Source organism: Drosophila rhopaloa, unplaced genomic scaffold, assembly GCF_018152115.1.
Source record: "Drosophila rhopaloa isolate 14029-0021.01 unplaced genomic scaffold, ASM1815211v1 contig_2, whole genome shotgun sequence".
NCBI classification, from domain to species: Eukaryota; Metazoa; Arthropoda; class Insecta; order Diptera; family Drosophilidae; genus Drosophila; species Drosophila rhopaloa.
In genome coordinates, this window is record NW_025335083.1 from 8,591,556 (window position 1) to 8,609,496 (window position 17,941).

At 42.8% G+C, this 17,941-nt stretch overlaps 4 protein-coding genes across 6 annotated transcripts; 3 read left to right on the forward strand and 1 right to left on the reverse strand.

Moving 5' to 3' along the window:
• The first annotated feature begins 1,057 nt into the window (after window positions 1-1,057).
• On the forward strand, window positions 1,058-3,115 carry LOC108042868 (transcription factor glial cells missing). The gene is made up of 2 exons (XM_017121344.2): window positions 1,058-1,596; window positions 1,672-3,115. The coding sequence occupies exons 1-2, from the start codon at window positions 1,193-1,195 to the stop codon at window positions 2,786-2,788; spliced, it is 1,521 nt and encodes a 506-aa protein (XP_016976833.1). The 5' UTR covers window positions 1,058-1,192; the 3' UTR covers window positions 2,789-3,115.
• A 72-nt stretch (window positions 3,116-3,187) lies between these two features.
• Window positions 3,188-4,479, forward strand: LOC108042873 (putative uncharacterized protein DDB_G0286901). Of its 2 annotated transcripts, none has more exons than XM_017121351.1 (3): window positions 3,188-3,312; window positions 3,375-3,690; window positions 3,753-4,479. In XM_017121351.1, exons 1-3 carry the CDS (start codon window positions 3,259-3,261, stop codon window positions 4,154-4,156), a joined length of 774 nt encoding a protein of 257 aa, XP_016976840.1. In that variant the 5' UTR covers window positions 3,188-3,258; the 3' UTR covers window positions 4,157-4,479. The 2 variants fall into 2 exon arrangements, with proteins under 2 accessions (XP_016976840.1, XP_016976839.1); XM_017121350.1 differs by having other exon boundaries at window positions 3,375-3,668; window positions 3,728-4,479.
• Window positions 4,480-7,091: 2,612 nt separating this feature from the next.
• Window positions 7,092-10,741, forward strand: LOC108042892 (trifunctional enzyme subunit alpha, mitochondrial). The gene is made up of 5 exons (XM_017121381.2): window positions 7,092-7,324; window positions 7,597-8,324; window positions 8,699-8,839; window positions 8,897-9,666; window positions 9,887-10,741. The coding sequence occupies exons 1-5, from the start codon at window positions 7,249-7,251 to the stop codon at window positions 10,521-10,523; spliced, it is 2,352 nt and encodes a 783-aa protein (XP_016976870.1). The 5' UTR covers window positions 7,092-7,248; the 3' UTR covers window positions 10,524-10,741.
• A 30-nt stretch (window positions 10,742-10,771) lies between these two features.
• Window positions 10,772-16,053, reverse strand: LOC108042893. Of its 2 annotated transcripts, none has more exons than XM_017121382.2 (4): window positions 15,735-16,053; window positions 12,964-13,253; window positions 12,471-12,523; window positions 10,772-12,404 (listed from the first exon to the last, which is right to left on the reverse strand). In XM_017121382.2, the coding sequence occupies exons 2-4, from the start codon at window positions 13,221-13,223 to the stop codon at window positions 11,386-11,388; spliced, it is 1,332 nt and encodes a 443-aa protein (XP_016976871.1). In that variant the 5' UTR covers window positions 13,224-13,253; window positions 15,735-16,053; the 3' UTR covers window positions 10,772-11,385. The 2 variants fall into 2 exon arrangements, with proteins under 2 accessions (XP_016976871.1, XP_016976872.1); XM_017121383.2 differs by lacking the exon at window positions 15,735-16,053 and adding an exon at window positions 13,454-13,640.
• Window positions 16,054-17,941: the final 1,888 nt, after the last annotated feature.

A 17,941-nucleotide genomic window follows, 5' to 3' on the forward strand; every position in this document is an offset into this window, starting at 1 on the left:
ATTCGTTGTTTAAAAACACAATAAATGCTCAAAATTATAAACAAGCTATAAACTTTATCATTCCTATTTCTTTCGTTTTGGAACATATATTTTTATAAAAAGATTTTATCACTAAGTTTTGTAAATGAAGCAATCGTACATCGCCGTACTATTTATTTCTTTAAATATTATAATTTTATAATACAATTTTTGGTTTTAGTTGAATTTAAATTATTTCTTGACAGCAAAGGCAAAGAAGAATTTTATTTGAGCTCAAAAAATATTCAATCATTTGATCGTTTTGGATAATCAAATCAAAGGCCTTTTTAAATTTAAAGATTGTTAAGAATGCCTAAGATCTTGTTGATTTTAAAGCCTTTAATTGAGAAACTGTCAATGTTTTTTCCCAACCAACTCCATTTTGTTTCGAGCTCTTGTTTGCCCTCCAACCATTTCACTTTGTTCCCCATTTCCCCATTCCGAGAGCCAACTCCAATACGAGTGTAAATAGGCCCGACCACTGGCATCTGCCAGTGACTGTCGCCAGGTGTACCCATCAGAACTCATGCCATGCCAGATCCCCATCCCCATCTCCATTCCCATTCCCCATTCCCCATCTCTGATGTTGTAAACTTTTTTTCTGAACTTAATTAGCTTTGACTGGGGTTGGGGCCCGAGTTCTTTGCCAGCGAGTGCCCCAAACCCTTGTTTTATATCGTACAATTACCCAGTGGAGCGCGTGCTGCAACCGCAGGTGCTAGAGCAGCACAGCACTCGATTCTCTGCCCAAATGTGAGTACCCATCTCTTAGTTCCCAGTTCTCCCAGTGCCCTATTCCATTCCCCATCTCCAGCTGCTGGTACTACCAATCAAACCTGCTCGGGAACGGGAACTCTCCTCGTTTCCCAACTCGAGTCTCGGATAAAGCGGATAAACCCCACACAAGCGCACAAAAGAACTGGAATACGACGAACCAATGGCAGGCCGCATTCAGTTCGAGCAACCCTCGTGCGATTCGACCGCTGGCAACTTAACTGTGCTGCGCAGAGCGGGCCCAGTTAGTCAGCCTTGCGCAGTCGATGCGAACGGACGCGTCGCTCTAGGAAAAAGTAGCTAGAAATAACACACATAGGAAAACCTAAAGGAAGGGAAAACCAAATAAACGTGACCGCGTGTGAATTAAAAGACGAAGAGAAAACAACCGCATAACAAAATGGTATTAAACGGCATGCCCATCACTATGCCAGTTCCCGTGGCGATACCAGTTCCCATGCCCGTGCCCAGTCCGCCGGCCACAAAATCATGTGTGGCCATCGACTGGGACATCAACGACTCGAAGATGCCGTCGGTGGGGGAATTCGACGACTTCAGTGACTGGGCCAATGGCCACTGCCGGCTCATCTACTCGGTGCAGAGCGATGAGGCCAGGAAGCATGCCAGCGGTTGGGCCATGCGCAACACCAACAACCACAACGTGAACATCCTCAAGAAGAGCTGCCTGGGAGTGCTGCTCTGCAGTGCCAAGTGCAAGTTGCCCAATGGAGCAAGTGTCCATCTGCGACCCGCCATTTGCGACAAGGCCCGAAGGAAGCAGCAGGGCAAACAGTGTCCCAATAGGTGGGTTTCCAGATTAAAAAAAATCAATCATTGGAATATCGAAAACTAACTAGTTACTTCCTTTGTTTCCAACAGAAATTGCAATGGCCGCTTGGAGATCCAGGCCTGCCGCGGCCACTGCGGCTATCCAGTCACCCACTTCTGGCGAAGGGACGGCAATGGCATCTACTTCCAGGCCAAGGGCACCCACGATCACCCCAGACCCGAGGCCAAGGGATCCACGGAGGCCAGACGCCTGTTGGCCGGAGGACGACGTGTGCGCAGTCTGGCCGTGATGTTGGCCAGGGAGTCGGCCCTGAGCGACAAGCTGAGTAGCCTAAGACCCACGAAGAGACAGGCCAAGACTCAGTTGATCCAGGAGAGCAAGCGCCGGAGGATGGTCGAAACGGAGGTGTCCCAAGCCAATCAGGAGCTACTGGCGACAGCCGGCTATCTGCCCACATCCACGCCCACGCACAACACCAGTTTCAGCCAAGCACAGGGATCGTATGGCGGCTCTGCGGGATCAGGATCGGTGGCAAGTCAGTGGAACGGAGAGATGTACTACGAGCCAGAGGGATCGGCCTATGCCACTGGAATGTACGCCTACGATATGCTCCACTCGCCCCTCTCCGCGCACAGTTCCACGGGCAGTTACTACCAGGAGAACCTCCCGCAGCAACTGCAACATCAGCAGCAGCAACCGCAGCAACTCTCCCCGCAGCAACATGTGCCGGCCAACTATGATCAGCCGATCCCCGCGAGCTTCCAGTGCGGAATGCCCTTGTACGAGAGCTGCGACGACACCTCCAGTTTGACCAGCAGTTCGGGGTACAGCTCCGAGGATTACGGGTACTTCAACGGATACCTGCCCAACTCGCTGGACGTGAGTAATGGAAGCCAGAGCCAGACGACTGCCAGCCAGGAGGGCAGTTTCTACACCACCAGCTCCGAGATCTTCAGTGTGTTCGAGTCGACACTGAATGGCGGAGGAGCCAGTGCGGTGGATCTGCTCTATGACGAAGCCACCGCCTACCAGCAACACCAGCAACAGGCCAGCTTCCTGCCCCTCGCCAGCTACCCACAGGAGCCGCAGGATCAGCTGCAGTCCGCCGACTACTACTACAGCAACTCGGGAGTGGACAACGGGTGGAACATCCAGATGGACTCCACATATCACTCGGTTGCCAGCTCCGATCCCGTCTACTGCTAGGGGATCGGGATGAGGAGGAGGAGGAGCCTGCCCTTTAGATCTCTCACCGCAACTACTATTACTGAGCCACTCAAGCGTTGTTCTAGTCCCTAGTTGAATCCCACTCATGTTCCCATTGCTTGTTGGTCCTATTATTACGTATGAAATATTGTATTGAACGTTTCTAGTTTGTACTCTTGTACTTGTTTCCCAGCTATTCCAAAGTTTTAGAGCGTGTAAGAATAATAATTATATCCTTTAAGAGTAACCATATAGAGTGTTAAGACACATTTCCCACCTATTTATGAACTTTTGTGTAGTAATAAACATTTTTTGAAAAAACCTGAATCGTAGCAGTCTTTTTGTTTTGGTGTCAGGCAAGGGGAGCCTTATGGATCAGTATAAATTATCTGTCGTCGAGTCAACACTTACAGATATTCCAAAATAAAATAAAAATAACAAATTATTTAGTAAACATAAAATTGGTAAAAATGGGCAGAAATTTCCCTAGAGAAGTAAAGTCAACGCCGTCAGTCAGTACGACGGTGAGTAAGGCGTTTGAAAAATAATGTGTAAGCATTCCAAAACGCTTTTTATTTTTTAAAAGCCTCGTGAGACGGTCACTCGAAGGAACAGGCGGAGAAGAATGAACAGGGCACGAGTAGTGCTTAACCCCCCAACAGCTGGTGAATTCGTGCCCCACGAAGGACCTGCAGCGAATTCTGCTAGGCAGCCCAATCAACAGCAAGGAAATCCAGTAAGGATGCGCCGTCAACGGTTCGTCATTGACCGTCTGCGTAGATATCGTGGCGTTTCCTTAGAGTTCGAGGGTGAGCGATTGGGCACTGCCTTGTATAACCTCCGTAGGTCGGCCCTCACACGGAATGCCGTGCTATTTGAGGTGAGGACTATTAATGATCGCTGTAAGTTTTACTCTATCAATTTCCGGCTTTGAAATAGTCTGTATTTAATAATCCTCACTTAGGGCATTTCATATTGAGACCAAATAGGGAAGTTCGGGGCGCCGATGGAAGTTCCAATGATCAAAATCTTCATCCGGATGTTCAGCCTACCAATGAAAATGAACAAAATCCGCATCCGGAAGTTCAGCATACCAATGAAAATGACCAAAATCCGCATCCGGAAATCCAGAACGCCAATGAAAGTTCCAATAATCCAAATCTGTATCAGGAGATTCAGAACGGCAATGAAATTTCCAATCAAAATCTGCAGCATGAAGTTCAGAATGCCAATGAAAATTCTAATGACTCAAATCTGCAGCAGGAAGTTCAGAATGCCAATGAAAATTCTAATGATCCAAATGTCCAAGTTAAGGATGCAGAAAGTTCTCAAAATCTGCACCGAGAAGATCCAAATAAGGAAAATTGACCTTTGATGATTTTATTGATTTAAAGTACTATCCCATTTAGACATGTTCGATCCGCAGAGACAATACCACATGTATAACTTGTACTACCTAACTTTGTACGGGAAAATAACGATTCGAAAAATAACCATTGACGAAATATTGATTAATAGTACTTGCCAATTTAGACATGCTTGATCTGCAAAGATATTTCAACATGTATCGTTTGTACTTCATAATGTTCTAAAAATATGTTATTCTCGATGAGTTGTGTACAAAAATCGTATTTTCCCATTTCCTTTTTAAAATTGTTAATAAAGTCTTTTGTTCTTGTATTATTTCCACATTCTTTGGAAAGTTTTTTTTAACCAACGAGCCTATAAAATTAAATTTAAAATTCCATATTCAGCGGCAATCAAATCAGGGGCTTATTAAAGGGGTTACCTCCTGTCAAAGGCCACTCAAATATTTGGATATTGTTTCTGTATTTTTTTTAAACCGATTATAAATAATTAAAAATATAAAAAAAAAGGTCGGCCAGAGTGAAGGGGTTGCAAGTTGGCATTGGCAAGAAGTACTCGACCCTAATGGGGGTTTGATATCGACCATAAACAAAACGCCCATTAGTTGTCATGTCGCAGGGAAAGTGTGCCGCTGACGCGTGCGACCTTCAAGGATATTCGCACACTCGAAATGAGGAAAAATGAGGAATGACTTTGTTTCAAACGATATTTGCATATATAATTCGAGTGCGGCTGCGCCGTACCCTTGCCTAAATGAAAACATTTAAAATGTTTTGATTTCATTTATGTTAATTTCCAGCCATAAATCACTGCAGAGCGTGTGCTTCCTGTCGAGCCAGCCTCCGTGCTGCAACAATATTTGTCCTTGCTGTTTGATTAGCCCTTAGCCCTAACCCTCGCATGCAAATGAGAACTCTTTGGAGTCGCTGACTCCGCTGCTCACTTTTTGTTATATTTGGGTGCCGAGGGGAGGAAGTTGAGATCACAAAGGTATTATGCAAATTTACTGCTGCTGATCCCATTGTTGCCGGTGTAATTCAATATTCGCGTGAATGAATGCGCGAATCCTTTGCCTAAGTCCTCATAGGCTGAGGTTTCGCAAACTCTCGTTCGCAATTTTCAAAACTAATTTCAAATGCAAATGCGATTCGGTGCCAATTTGTTAATGCAGATTTTCGCACACTAATGAAGCTAATAGAGGTCTCAATTTAGGGTTAGATGCCATATATTGAAATATCTTTCTAGAATTTTTAGAATCAACAAAATTCATATTCACTCACATAGTTAGGCAAAGTTTACACTTTTATAATATGAATATTTAACTTAAAATATTATCTGTTGGTAAGAAATAATCCCCTAATGACAAGCCGCTATGTAGTAGATAGTGATTATTATTTATTAGGGATTATTTATTTATTTATTTATTATAAATGATAGAAATAGTTTACATAACAAAAACTAATATAGAAGGATATAATAATAGCTAAGACTCAGGTAATTAGCTAGGGTTTATAAAAATGTACCTATTTCTTAAACTCATTTCATATTTTAAATAAATTAAACTTGTCGCACCTTTTGACTTTTATTTTAAAATTTTTTAAAAATGTTAGCTCTGCCAATTTTGTTCCAGTTTGATAAGCCTGCTGGTTGGAAAAGGTCAGGTCAGCTCGTCACTCAGCTGTCTACCAGCATTTGACTGACAGACTTTTACAGTTGACAGACACCGAAGAACTCGAACTCGAGTGTGACTTTTTTGACTCTTAACACATCGCATCATAGGTCGATCAGCGGAGAAATCAAAACCGCAGCTGCAGCTTCGGGGAAAAACGATTAACTATTTATTTTATAGTACATGCCACATGAAACGGCGCGTCAAAGGCCACAAAGGCGTGTTGCCACAATAAAGCGCATGGCAATGTGGCGAAATCTCATCCGAACCTATTTAGGAGTGGCCACTTGAAAGGACAATGGTATCAAAGCAAATGAGGCGCGCTTAATGCGGCTTCAATGAGTCCTGGACCTCGATCCGAGGAAGCGACCTGAAAAATGCGAGTGACATGCGTGTCCCGCAAATCGTGCGGCCTGTTAATAGTGCAACCTCAAGCGGGGTGGGTCATTCAGCGTGACAAATTCCTGCAAACAATGTCAGTGGAAAAATCATAAAATTCGGTGTCGGGAGTGACAAAACCATTTTTAACTTTAATTTTTTGGTTTTTACTAAATAACTGAATTTTAGGTAAGTACAAACTAAAATTAACCGAGTAAAGGTATACACAAATGTTTTTCACCTACACATTTGTTTAAAGGAAATTCATCTGGTCTAAAAAGAGAAACGGATTACTATTCCATTCCGGAAAGAAAGTTAAATTACAAAAGGTTTATTGTGTATTTTTAAACAAATTATTAGTATGAAAGTATGAAATACAGAGGATGTATTTGGTTGTCCGATTTTGATTAACACATCTGATAACATTAAAACTGGAATACTAGTTTGGATTGGAAATGATGGAAAGGAGAAAGGATGAACAGACGGACACTGATGATACTGATCATGTATACACTTATTATGGTCGGATACTGTAAAGCGCCATCTAGTTGTGAAGAACCCCCTTCTAATAACAACTGCTGAGTTTACTTACTCCGCAGTTAGCGGGGATCTGCACCGGAGATACCGAGTTCATCCACAGTTTTATTCCCCTTTTAAAACTTGAAATACCATCATGACGCCGGTCTTACATCAATATTAACGGTTTTAACAGACATCAATTTTATTTGAAATACGTTTATATTTTTTTAAATTTCTTAATTTATTTTTTATATTGATATATATCAATTCGAGATGGAAAAACTCGATGCTCATTCGAGATGGAAAAACATCGATTATGGCCGGCTAAACATCGATATCTCGGATTTTTTAAAACATCGATGTTGGCATCACTATTTCTCCATTCCACTCTAGTGCAACAAGTTGAACAATTGCCGCATCGTTTTTTATAGCAAATCAAACGGTGCAAGAACAAAGTTCAATTGACAAAGTAATAGATAATTAGGTAAAAAGTGAAAAACGAATCCAATCGAATTACGACTGTGCAATGTCGGCAACGAGATTTCTGAGTGCCGTTGGCCAAATTTCGCGACAACAATTGCTGCACAATAAGTGCACGAGAGGTGGGTAATTACCGATTTTATGGAGATCGGAAAGGGAAAGCAAGAGTTTTAGGTAATAATGTAGTGTAGTTTTTGCCAATGGAAGTACCGATCTAGCGGTATCTCTCTATTTGGAGGGCCGCCCCCGATGCCGCATAACTGGACTTTGCACTTTGTACTCTCTCTTGACGTATGTATAGTGCCTGTCTCTCGCTTTCTGCTTTCCGATTTCGAGTGCCGTGAGATAATGACCACTAATCGTCAACCGAACTCGTAACCCCTTCCCCCCGCAGCCCTGCCCGTTTCGGCCCATCTTCTCCAGAACCGCCGCCTTATGTCCACGACTCCCGCTCCGGTGGCCAACAAGCACCTCCACACCAAGGTGGTCAATGGAGTGCTGGTCATCAAGATAGACTCCCCCAATGCCAAGGTCAATTCCCTGGGCACCGAGGTGAGCGACGAGTTCGAGCGAGTGATCAAGGACCTGGAGACAAATCCTGCTGTCAGTTCGGCCGTTCTGATCTCGGGTAAACCGGGATGCTTTGTGGCTGGAGCCGACATTGGAATGCTGGAGGCCTGCCAGACTGCGGAAGAGGCCACTCTGATCTCCCACGGCGCCCAGGTGATGTTCGACCGAATGGAGCGCAGCAAGAAGCCCATTGTGGCCGCCATCAGTGGCGTCTGTCTGGGCGGAGGATTGGAACTCGCCCTGGCCTGTCATTACCGCATCGCCACCAAGGATAGCAAGACTAAGCTGGGTCTGCCGGAGGTCATGTTGGGTCTCCTCCCCGGCGGTGGTGGAACTGTGCGTCTGCCCAAGCTCACCTCTGTGCCCACCGCTCTGGATCTGGAGCTGACCGGCAAGCAGGTGCGCGCCGATCGCGCCAAGCGATTGGGAATCGTGGATCTGCTGGTGGAACCCCTCGGTCCTGGACTCCAGCCTGCGGAGCAGAACACCATCGAGTATCTGGAGAAGACCGCCGTCCAGGTGGCAAACGACCTGGCCAGTGGCAAACTTCGCGTAAGATATTTTTAGAGACAATTACACACTTGTAGATGTTTCAATTCTGGGACACATAGAATGGTTTATAGTTAAATTACATTACTCACTAAAGTATTTAAATGGCAAATTTCTAACAAAATTCGTACTTTCTAAAATATTTTTACAAACTTAATTTGCTATACCTAAATTTATGCAAACATATCTTTAGAGTAATCTTATTTTGATATATAAAATATCAATTCCATTTCAATCAAAACGCGATTCCGGCCAGGCTTTTAAGATATGTTTATCTGATAAATTTAAAGGCTGTTTATTAAATTTTTTTTAAGAGTTATGTCCTTTAACGGATTAGTGAAATCAACATACACCAACTTACAACATTTTTCTTACAGGTAAACCGCGAAAAAGGCGGACTGGTCAACAAGATTCAGTCCTTCGTTATGGACACTGACTTTGTAAAGAACAAGATCTTCGACACTGCCAGGAAGCAGGTGCTTAGAGCCTCCAATGGTCTCTATCCCGCTCCCCTGAAGGTTAGATACTGTACAAACTGTTCGTATAATTATAAGCTAACCTATAATCCCAAACAGATCCTCGATGTGATCCGCGCTGGCGTGGATAAGGGATCCGATGCAGGCTACGAGGCGGAGCGTAAGGGCTTTGGCGATCTGTCGGCCACCCCCGAGTCCAAGGGTTTGATTTCCCTCTTCCGTGGCCAAACTGAGTGCAAGAAGAACCGATTCGGCAAGCCAGAGCGTCCGGTCAAGACTGTCGGTGTTCTGGGAGCTGGCCTGATGGGCGCCGGAATCGTTCAGGTCTCCGTCGACAAGGGCTACCAGGTGGTGATGAAGGATGCCACCGAGGCGGGTCTGGCTCGCGGTATTGGTCAGGTGCAGAAGGGTCTAGAGACGGCCGTGAAGCGCAAGCGGATCTCTGCACTGGAACGCGATCAGACTTTAGCCAGCCTGTTACCCACTCTTGATTACAACGACTTCAAGAACGCGGACATCATTATCGAAGCTGTGTTCGAAGACATTAAGGTCAAGCACAACGTGATCAAGGAGTTGGAGGCAGTTGTTCCCAAGCACTGCGTCATTGCCACCAACACCAGCGCCATCCCCATTACCGATATTGCTGCCGGTAGCTCACGGCCCGAGAAAGTTGTCGGCATGCACTACTTCTCTCCCGTGGACAAGATGCAGCTGCTGGAGATTATCACCCACCCAGGCACCTCCAAGGACACCATTGCCCAGGCCGTGGCTGTCGGCCTGAAGCAAGGCAAGGTCGTCATCACCGTAGGAGACGGACCCGGATTCTACACCACCCGCATCCTAGCCCCTATGCTGTCGGAGGCCATAAGGTTGGTGCTGGTTTACTTTACCCTATGGAAATTACTATTTTATTAAAATTAGTTCATGATCCTTAAATCATCAGTACTTGATATCCTTGTAAAGCGACTTTGATCTTTAATTTTTATTAAATTACTAAAAAATTAATGTTTTTATCATCACCAAGTAATTTTCATTATATAGCCTATAATGATTTCGATTAAACTAATATTATTCGAATTTCCTTTTCAGACTGCTGCAGGAAGGCGTGGATCCCAAGGATCTAGACCAGTACATGAAGAAGTTTGGTTTTCCCGTGGGCGCTGCAACCCTTGCCGATGAGGTTGGCATTGATGTGGGCTCCCACATTGCCGGGAACCTGGGGAAGGCGTTCGGTGATCGCTTTAGCGGAGGCAATTTGGAAGTGATGAACGATCTGGTGTTGGCCGGTTTCCTGGGACGCAAATCCGGAAAGGGCATCTTCCTGTACGATGGCCAGAAGAGAGGAACTCGTCCGGTGAACAACGATGCTCTTGAGATCATCAAGCAGAAGTACAGCCTAGTATCAAAGGGAGCCAACACCCCCGAGGATCTGACGCTGCGAATGGTGTCGCGTTTCGTCAACGAGGCTGTGCTGTGTCTGGAGGATAAGATTTTGGTCAGTCCGCTGGAGGGCGATGTGGGCGCCGTTTTCGGCCTGGGCTTCCCGCCATTCTCCGGGGGACCCTTCCGCTGGGTCGACCAGTACGGAGCAGGCAAGCTGGTCAGCAAGATGCAGTCCTATGCCGAGCTGTACGGAACCCCCTTCAAGCCCGCCCAGACTCTGCTGGACATGGCCAAGGATCCGGCGAAGAAGTTCTACCCCAAGACTGGCTCCTCAAAGTTGTAGATCCGATCCAATCCGATCCCAGCCTCCGATAAAGCCGCCAACAAAAATTAGCTTTTAGTGCGAAGAAAGGGACAAGGTTTGTCCTAGTGCATTTCTCTCAGAAGGAGAGCATTTGTGGTGCACCCGCTCCCTAGAAAATGGGGCAAGGCCCCTTGTGAAACATCCTTTGTTGAAGTTGTCGAGTTTATAAATTAAAGTTTACCGTGTAATTTTCCATACTCTCAATTGTTTATTATTTTACACAGCAGTTTGATTTCCTTCTTTCTCTTTATTGTTATTTTGTTTACTTAATCCGGACAAGCTTTGTACATCGATTCAATAGTTTAAGCTTTAGCAACATCATATATACAGTTTTCTTAAGTTTACGCTCTATACGAAACTGACAAGAAGCTCCATAAAAACCGTGTTTGTAATTCATAAATCTCCAAAGAATTGATTTGCACACATTTATAAATACAAATAACGGTTTTCAGGGATCCCTGGTCTGCTTCATTTAGAGCTTAATGGCTTATCGGGCATCTCCTGTTTTCACATCCATTCGTGTTCGATACCGATCTTGTTTTTATTATGTTTAATTTAAATTTGAACAGAAGTGAATGACACGTAAGTTCAAATAGAAAATCAAAGTTTTCGGGAAATCGAAATCGAACAAAACTCGTTAGTGTGAAATCATTTAATGCCCATATTTACTTACTCATCTGATTGAGCGCACACAACACATGAACAGTGAGCGGACTATAGTTGGCTTAGATACCGATAGTAAAGGCATCCACTCCAACTTCAGTTCCACCTTAAGCTTCTAACTAAACTTATCATATTTCTAGTTAAGGATTAGTGACTTTCCGTTCCTTTTCCCATGCCTTCATTGTTTTCGCCAATCACGTCCAGAGCTGCGCCTTTGATGCTTCACAGATCCCCCATTGCTGCTTCCTCCACTGCCGTTGACCACGTTCGCTGGTCCTCCTCCGTTGCAGTGCTCCTGGGCGGGATAACGGGTTACGACGTCATCGATGAGCTCCAGAATGCCAATCTTGAACTTGCGGCGTTGCTGGGGAGTAAGAGCCGCCAGATCTGGAAGGATGCTGCGAAAGAACTCCATGTCCGCAAGTTCCGAGGAACTCAATCCGCCGTAGAAACCTCCTGCATTTGTCATCGTGCTGGTGGCCTCGCATTCCGTCTTAATCCTTTTGGTGCCCGGTTCGAAGGACGCTGGGTGATGATCCATTGCCAGGGCCAGGGGATGAGGATGTGGATGTGGATGAGAGTGCGGATGGTAATGAAGGGGCGGCGGTGTGCCTCGCCCGCTATCGTTGTAAATGAGCTGTGAACCCGTCTCGGCCAGCTGCACATCCGGAATGAAGTTCTTCATGCTGTCCGCACTGGCCGTATCACTCCTGGCAGGCGAATCTCCTCCGCCCCTTTGATGGGCGTGGGTGCTGTGGGTGGGCGTGGACGACAGATGCTTCAGACCCAAGGTGTTGGTCACCGCCGGATCAAAGGCATCGATGGTCTCCTCATCGTCCTTCTCCGATATCGAGTACTTCATCTCCAATGCCTCCTCCATATTCTCGCTATTATTACTGATGTTATTATTATTATTGTTGGTCGTTGCGCAATATTTGTGCTCCTCGTGGGCATGGATTGCTGGGTGGAGCAGGTGCGGCTGATGGTGGTGCAGGTGTTGCTGGGACATCTGATACAGCGTGGCCAAACTGTTGTTCCCCTCCAGGGAGTTTCGACTTGACTTGAGGAAGGGCAGCAGGAACGCCATGTGCTCGGTCAGGTAGTAGGGTTTGTGCTGTGGCTCCGATCCGTACTGTTGCTTTATGTAGCGGGAAAGGCAGGCGCGTAGGTTGCGCCATCGCTCCTTGCAGTGGATCACTAATGTATACAGACAGTTCGGTCAGTTAATATGGTTAATGTAAGTGAAATCCGATTTTTACTCACCACTTTCACGCGTCTCCTTGGAAATAAGCACCCATGCTTTTTCTTGGTTGTCCCTGTAAAGTTAAAATAAGACAAATTAATGTTCGAACTTTAATATAAAAGTGATGTATAAATATATATAAAAATTAAATATATAACCTTTAAATATATTGGGAATCTGGAATAAATTTTTTAAGTCACTGCAATTGATTGGTGTTACTATCACTAAACCTACTTTGACTTTAGTCGTAATGGACGTGATTCTTTGGAAATTCCAGTTTTGATTTTCATCAAATATTACTGCTTTAATAAAAACTAACTTAATAATCTGACTCTTTTTAATATTTTTTAATCAGGAAATTAATACTAGTCATTGATATAATCGTGTTTAGAATTATGAGTAGTTTAGGGGTTTGTATTTTAAGCCTAACTTTTTAAGTCTTGGTCCTTTTTAATTTGAACCCTATGATATTCTAGATGAAAACTAGTATGATCTAACGGTTTTTGGTCTCACCTGTTGCGGTACTCTGGCACCTTCTTATCGTAGAGACATTTGTGGGTGCGCACCAGGTTGACAAAGCGGATGTTGAAGTCCTCGTCCGCCTGCATCACTCGACTCGTGGAACCAATGGTGGCTCCTGGAGTTCCGGATTCGGATCCTGTTGGGCTGTGGTGGTTGTATGTGGTGGTGCTGGCTGAGGTTCGCTCCTCGCGGTCGTTGTTGTGGTTATTGTTGCTATTTGTGTTGCTACTGCTGCGCGTTGAGGTTGTCATATTCGCAGGTGGTTTCGAACTTCACACAGCCTGAAAAGCAATTGACTGTCAATTAATTGGTCTTAAAAACTTGCAAACTATTATGAGTGATTTAAAAGTCCTTCAAATAACTAAAAAAGTGTAGCCATCAATTTTGCGATTTAAATGACTATCAGGTTGCACATCTAGACTTCGAGAAATAGAAACTTAAAGTATCGTTTGACACTCCAATATTTGATTTTTAGACTTTCCTATCCATATTCCATTCCTATTTATTTACGAGCAGGCAAACAAAGAGAATGCTCTTCGACTCTTTTTCAGCTTTTTCGCTTTTTGTTCTGGGGTTTTGTGTTCGGTTTCTTTTCGTTTTGTCGTGTTGTTTGTTTGTGTTGGTTTCTGTTCTTTTCTGTTGCTGCTGTCTCAGCAAACGACGAATAGAGCTTTTCGCTCATATATATTTCGTGAAACTTAATAAAACATTGTGGCCGACTTTGTTGTAGTTGCTATTATTTTCAGTACAGTTTTGCAAGCTGGAAAGCAGCGAGAAAACGGGCGACATTGCCGACGTTTCAACGTTGATGACAACGGCGAAACGGCGACAGCCACTTTGTTTACTTTTCATATTATTATAGCCACAACAGCAACAATGGCAGCGGCCATAAAAATAACAGGCAATTTGGCTGTTTGTGTTGCTTGTTTTTGTTGTTGTTGTTGTTGTCTTTGAAAGCCCGAAAGCTTTCGGCTGGTTCACTGATAACAGCAACAACAGCGAAAATAGCAGCAACGGCAGAAACATTGTAGCAGCAACCACTGCAACAGCAAGCAATGTTGTGTTGCAATATCCGAAAACATGTTGGCCAAATGCATTGAATAGTCACGAATGTGTGTGCGAGTACCCACCGCACTCACTCACTCGCGAAACGATTCGCTCTCGCACCTGCGACTACCTGTTTCGATTCTAATCAGCCCACTCACCAACTCACTCACCTGTCCACTCACTCGGCTCCCTCCCCCCAAGCAACCCCCTGCGACCATCCCATCCCCTTTAAACGACACTTGGGCCTCTCTTAAATCTCTAACAGTTTTCCCGCCACTTTCAGCACCTTGCGCTAAGCCCACCAGTTTTGCACAGCGAAAAACGTGCGCACATTGGGCTGAAACTAATGGGAAATCAAGGGTACAGAGAAATATTGTAATTGCAACTCGGGACATTTTATAATTTTCGTAGATTAATAAGATCTTAAAAGAGATTTTAACTGTTTAATAATAAGGTGCCTTAGAAATCTTTAGAAACAATAAATCTTTTATGGAGTGGTAAAAAAGTATACCGCAGCTAAATCCAAAAAATAGCTTTATATAAGTTAACCACTAGCCTATTTGATAGGCTATAAAAAGTTTCCTTTTTTAAAAACTGATTTATAATCTGACACTTCAATTTTGTTTTCTTTAAGATAGGTATTTGATTTTTCGAATATTTTTTTATAGATTTTATTTAATTGCATTTTAATCAATTGAAATTTTAAGTGTAGATGTAGTAGTGAGATTTTTATGTTATTTAGATTAGGTTCAGGCTTAGCGTTATCAGTATCAGACTTGGTTTGGGTGTATAAAAAGGTAATCAACGCTTTTGGAAACCATTATCTTAATATTTTAAATGAAAATATAAAACTAAAATTATAGTTTTTGAAATAAGACCCGAATTTTGTTTTATAATTTTGGATACACTTTCGCACCACTGTTTGCTAGTAGCAAAGTTGTTTTGTGTGGCCAGTCATCATTATTATCAACGAACATCATTATCAAGGCGAGCGTTGTTCGCGTGTTTTGGTTCTGCCCGTTGTTGTTTTTGTTAATGTTATTGTTGGTTTGTTATGTACAACGTGGGCGGGGAAATGGGAAGGCGCAGAAACCGAGCAAACAGCAGAAAAACAACCAACCTGGCTATGGCAATATTTATTGTATTACGTCTATTTAGCATAAACATATCAGCATGAGTGTTTCGACGTGTGTTTGTACTTATTCTTTGAGAAATGTTCATGTTTATATATTAGCAACGGGGTACAAAAAAAAGTACAGCTACCGCCTGAGCAACGTACAGAAACAAGCAGCAATCGAAACACACAGAAACCGAAACAGCAACAGCCAAACACAAAAAACCCAACCAAAAACAAAAACAAAAAAAAAGAATATATTTCTAAAGCTAACAAAACACACAGAAAACTTGCAGAAATCCCCGGCGCGCTCTTTGTTTCCCCTTCCTACAAATATACATATATTGTATATTGCTCCGTGGCCCAATGACAGCAACAGCAACAAAAGCAATAACTTTGTTAGATAGAGCAACAGCAACACCAAGACCAAAAACAACAACAACAGCAGCAGCAAAAACAACAACAATAGACCGACCAATACACAGACAATCGCATACAAGGAAACAATATGGCATATAGAATTTTTCTTGCTGCTGCTTATCGGGGTATTATTGTTGCTGTTGTTCTAACTTGTGATGTTGTGCGTAGAAGATTGCTTTACCTTTTGGTTTTTTTGTTTGTTGAATTATCAGGAGTGTTGATTTTGAAAGCTCCTGGCAGTTAGAGGATTTCAAAACGTTCCTTGTTCGCAACGATTTCAAAACTCGACACACAACCGCGCACAAATAAAACGGCGCCAAAAATATTTTTTGTTGCTGCTGCAACGACACCGACAGCAGCAACAACACGAGCTACAGCAGCAACACTGACGTAACGTTCAAAAATGTTGAATTCGAAATTCGTGGTCGCCGATGCACGGTGCTCGGGAATTGGCGGCGGACTGTTGGATTGTTGGCGATGTCGTATGTTTCGCGTTCCAAGCGACGAAGGCGACTAAACACACAGAGATACAGGCACAGACACAGCCACAAATGTGACTGCCAGCCAGCAGAAACGAGAGCGAGCGGTGCACACAGAAAGAAAAACTTGTGTTACAAACGCATTATTTTCATAAAATTATTGTTTACAATATCAAAATAATATTTATTAATCATACGATTTTATAATTACATAATACAATATTTAACCAGCTAAGAGAATAAAATGAGTTGACATTTACTTTTAAACCAGATAGTATATATCAGCATGTAAGACAAACTAGTTTTATTGACAATAGCGAGTACAAAAAAAAAAATAATCAAATGTAAATATTTATTTGACTTGGTAATATCAATTCCGTAACAAGCTAAATTTTTTCTTGTGTAGCAAGTATCTATCGGCAACGTAGAACACTGAAGCAACAACAAGACACGAGCGGACGGCGAGCAAACCGAGAACAACGCACAAAACCCCGCTCTTCACCGCTCACACAGATAATCACACAGACACACACCAGCCCGACAATACAAACACACCCAGCTGGCGTTGAGCAGCAGGCAACTTTTTATTGTTGTTGCTGCCAACGAACAACAAATCCCTGCAGTTCCGAAATTCATCACTACAAAAATTCATCACTGTTTAATCAGCAGCGGACTGCGACGCCGGCAGAGCCAAAGGCAAAGTCGGCAGAGCCGAGAGCGACGCAGGCAGAGCCGAAACTCTCAGTCCCCGATCGTAGGCAACGCATAAAAATTTCCATCTCCCTCTCTTACTCCTTCTCTCTCCCCATAAAATGAGCTGAGAGGTGGAGGACAATGTATTAAAATCAGATCGACCTTTATACACCCTTGAAAATAAATTAGCATAATTTTTGTATTGTAGTTGTTGATTCTTATTAATTATATTATTTTATGGAAATACTTTTTAAAAATAAAATTATTATGATAGTTTTGAAAGGTATGGATTCCTTTTTTAAGTGAATTTAAGTTATGTGATTATTTTGCATAGTCGGACATGCTTTTATATACCCTGCTTTGACGCGAAGCGAAACATGTAAAGACAAATTAGGCAACGGAAAGAACAACAACTGAAGTTGTTTTCGCGGTTTTTACGTGCACTTGCATTTGAGAGAACGGAGAAAACAGATCGAAGCAGAGATTTTTTGTGAAATTTTATAACTAAATTTATCAGAAATTTATGTAAGTGTTATTTTATTAATTATTTTGAACTGTACCTACATATACTGTTAATATATTTATTCATTATTTAAGGCGAAGCTTATAATAAATCTGTTGGGCCAGCATAAACTAAGCTGGACTTGGCCGGCGGCAAAACAAAAAACGCAGTAAGTTTTTATTTTTTTAATAATTTTTCTATTTCAGATATACTTGGTCAGGAAGAGCCAGTACATAAAGCACGAAGTCAAAAAAAGGGCACGGAAACCGAAACATCCTCAACACCTCCGGGACAACTGAAAACGTACATATGTAGATTGAATTAAGTTAAATTAATTAGTTATATGTAATGAAATAAATGAAATAATAATGAAATATTGTAATAAAATAAAAAATGAAATTTATATGAAAATTTACTGAATGAATTTTACTGATGAAAAAAAAGCGATGAAAAAGCGATGAAAATGCGATGAAAATGAGATGAAAAAGCGATGAATTACTGAGTAAAGAGTGATGAATTACTGATGAAAATGTGATGAATTCATCACTCTTTAATCAGTAATTCATCACTCGTTAATCACTATTTCATCGCATTTTAATCACTCGTTCATCGCATGTTCATCAGTAAACGCTGTTCAAAGAGTGATGAATTACTGATTAAAGAGTGATGAAAAACTGAAAAAAGAGTGATGAATTACTGATTAAAGAGTGATGA

Excerpts from the sequence above, each read along its gene's own strand:
- LOC108042892 (XM_017121381.2), top strand. The coding sequence starts at position 7,249 with ATGTCGGCAACGAGATTTCTGAGTGCCGTTGGCCAAATTTCGCGACAA. Across the intron at positions 7,325-7,596 it reads GCACAATAAGTGCACGAGAG|CCCTGCCCGTTTCGGCCCAT; the intron begins GTGGGTAATTAC and ends TTCCCCCCGCAG. Across the intron at positions 9,667-9,886 it reads ATGCTGTCGGAGGCCATAAG|ACTGCTGCAGGAAGGCGTGG; the intron begins GTTGGTGCTGGT and ends TTTCCTTTTCAG.
- LOC108042868 (XM_017121344.2), top strand. The coding sequence starts at position 1,193 with ATGGTATTAAACGGCATGCCCATCACTATGCCAGTTCCCGTGGCGATA. Across the intron at positions 1,597-1,671 it reads GGCAAACAGTGTCCCAATAG|AAATTGCAATGGCCGCTTGG; the intron begins GTGGGTTTCCAG and ends TGTTTCCAACAG.
- LOC108042873 (XM_017121350.1), top strand. The coding sequence starts at position 3,259 with ATGGGCAGAAATTTCCCTAGAGAAGTAAAGTCAACGCCGTCAGTCAGT. Across the intron at positions 3,313-3,374 it reads CGCCGTCAGTCAGTACGACG|CCTCGTGAGACGGTCACTCG; the intron begins GTGAGTAAGGCG and ends ATTTTTTAAAAG. Across the intron at positions 3,669-3,727 it reads GGAATGCCGTGCTATTTGAG|TCTGTATTTAATAATCCTCA; the intron begins GTGAGGACTATT and ends GCTTTGAAATAG.
- LOC108042893 (XM_017121382.2), bottom strand. The coding sequence starts at position 13,223 with ATGACAACCTCAACGCGCAGCAGTAGCAACACAAATAGCAACAATAAC. Across the intron at positions 12,524-12,963 it reads GTGCCAGAGTACCGCAACAG|GGACAACCAAGAAAAAGCAT; the intron begins GTGAGACCAAAA and ends TTAACTTTACAG. Across the intron at positions 12,405-12,470 it reads CAAGGAGACGCGTGAAAGTG|TGATCCACTGCAAGGAGCGA; the intron begins GTGAGTAAAAAT and ends TGTATACATTAG.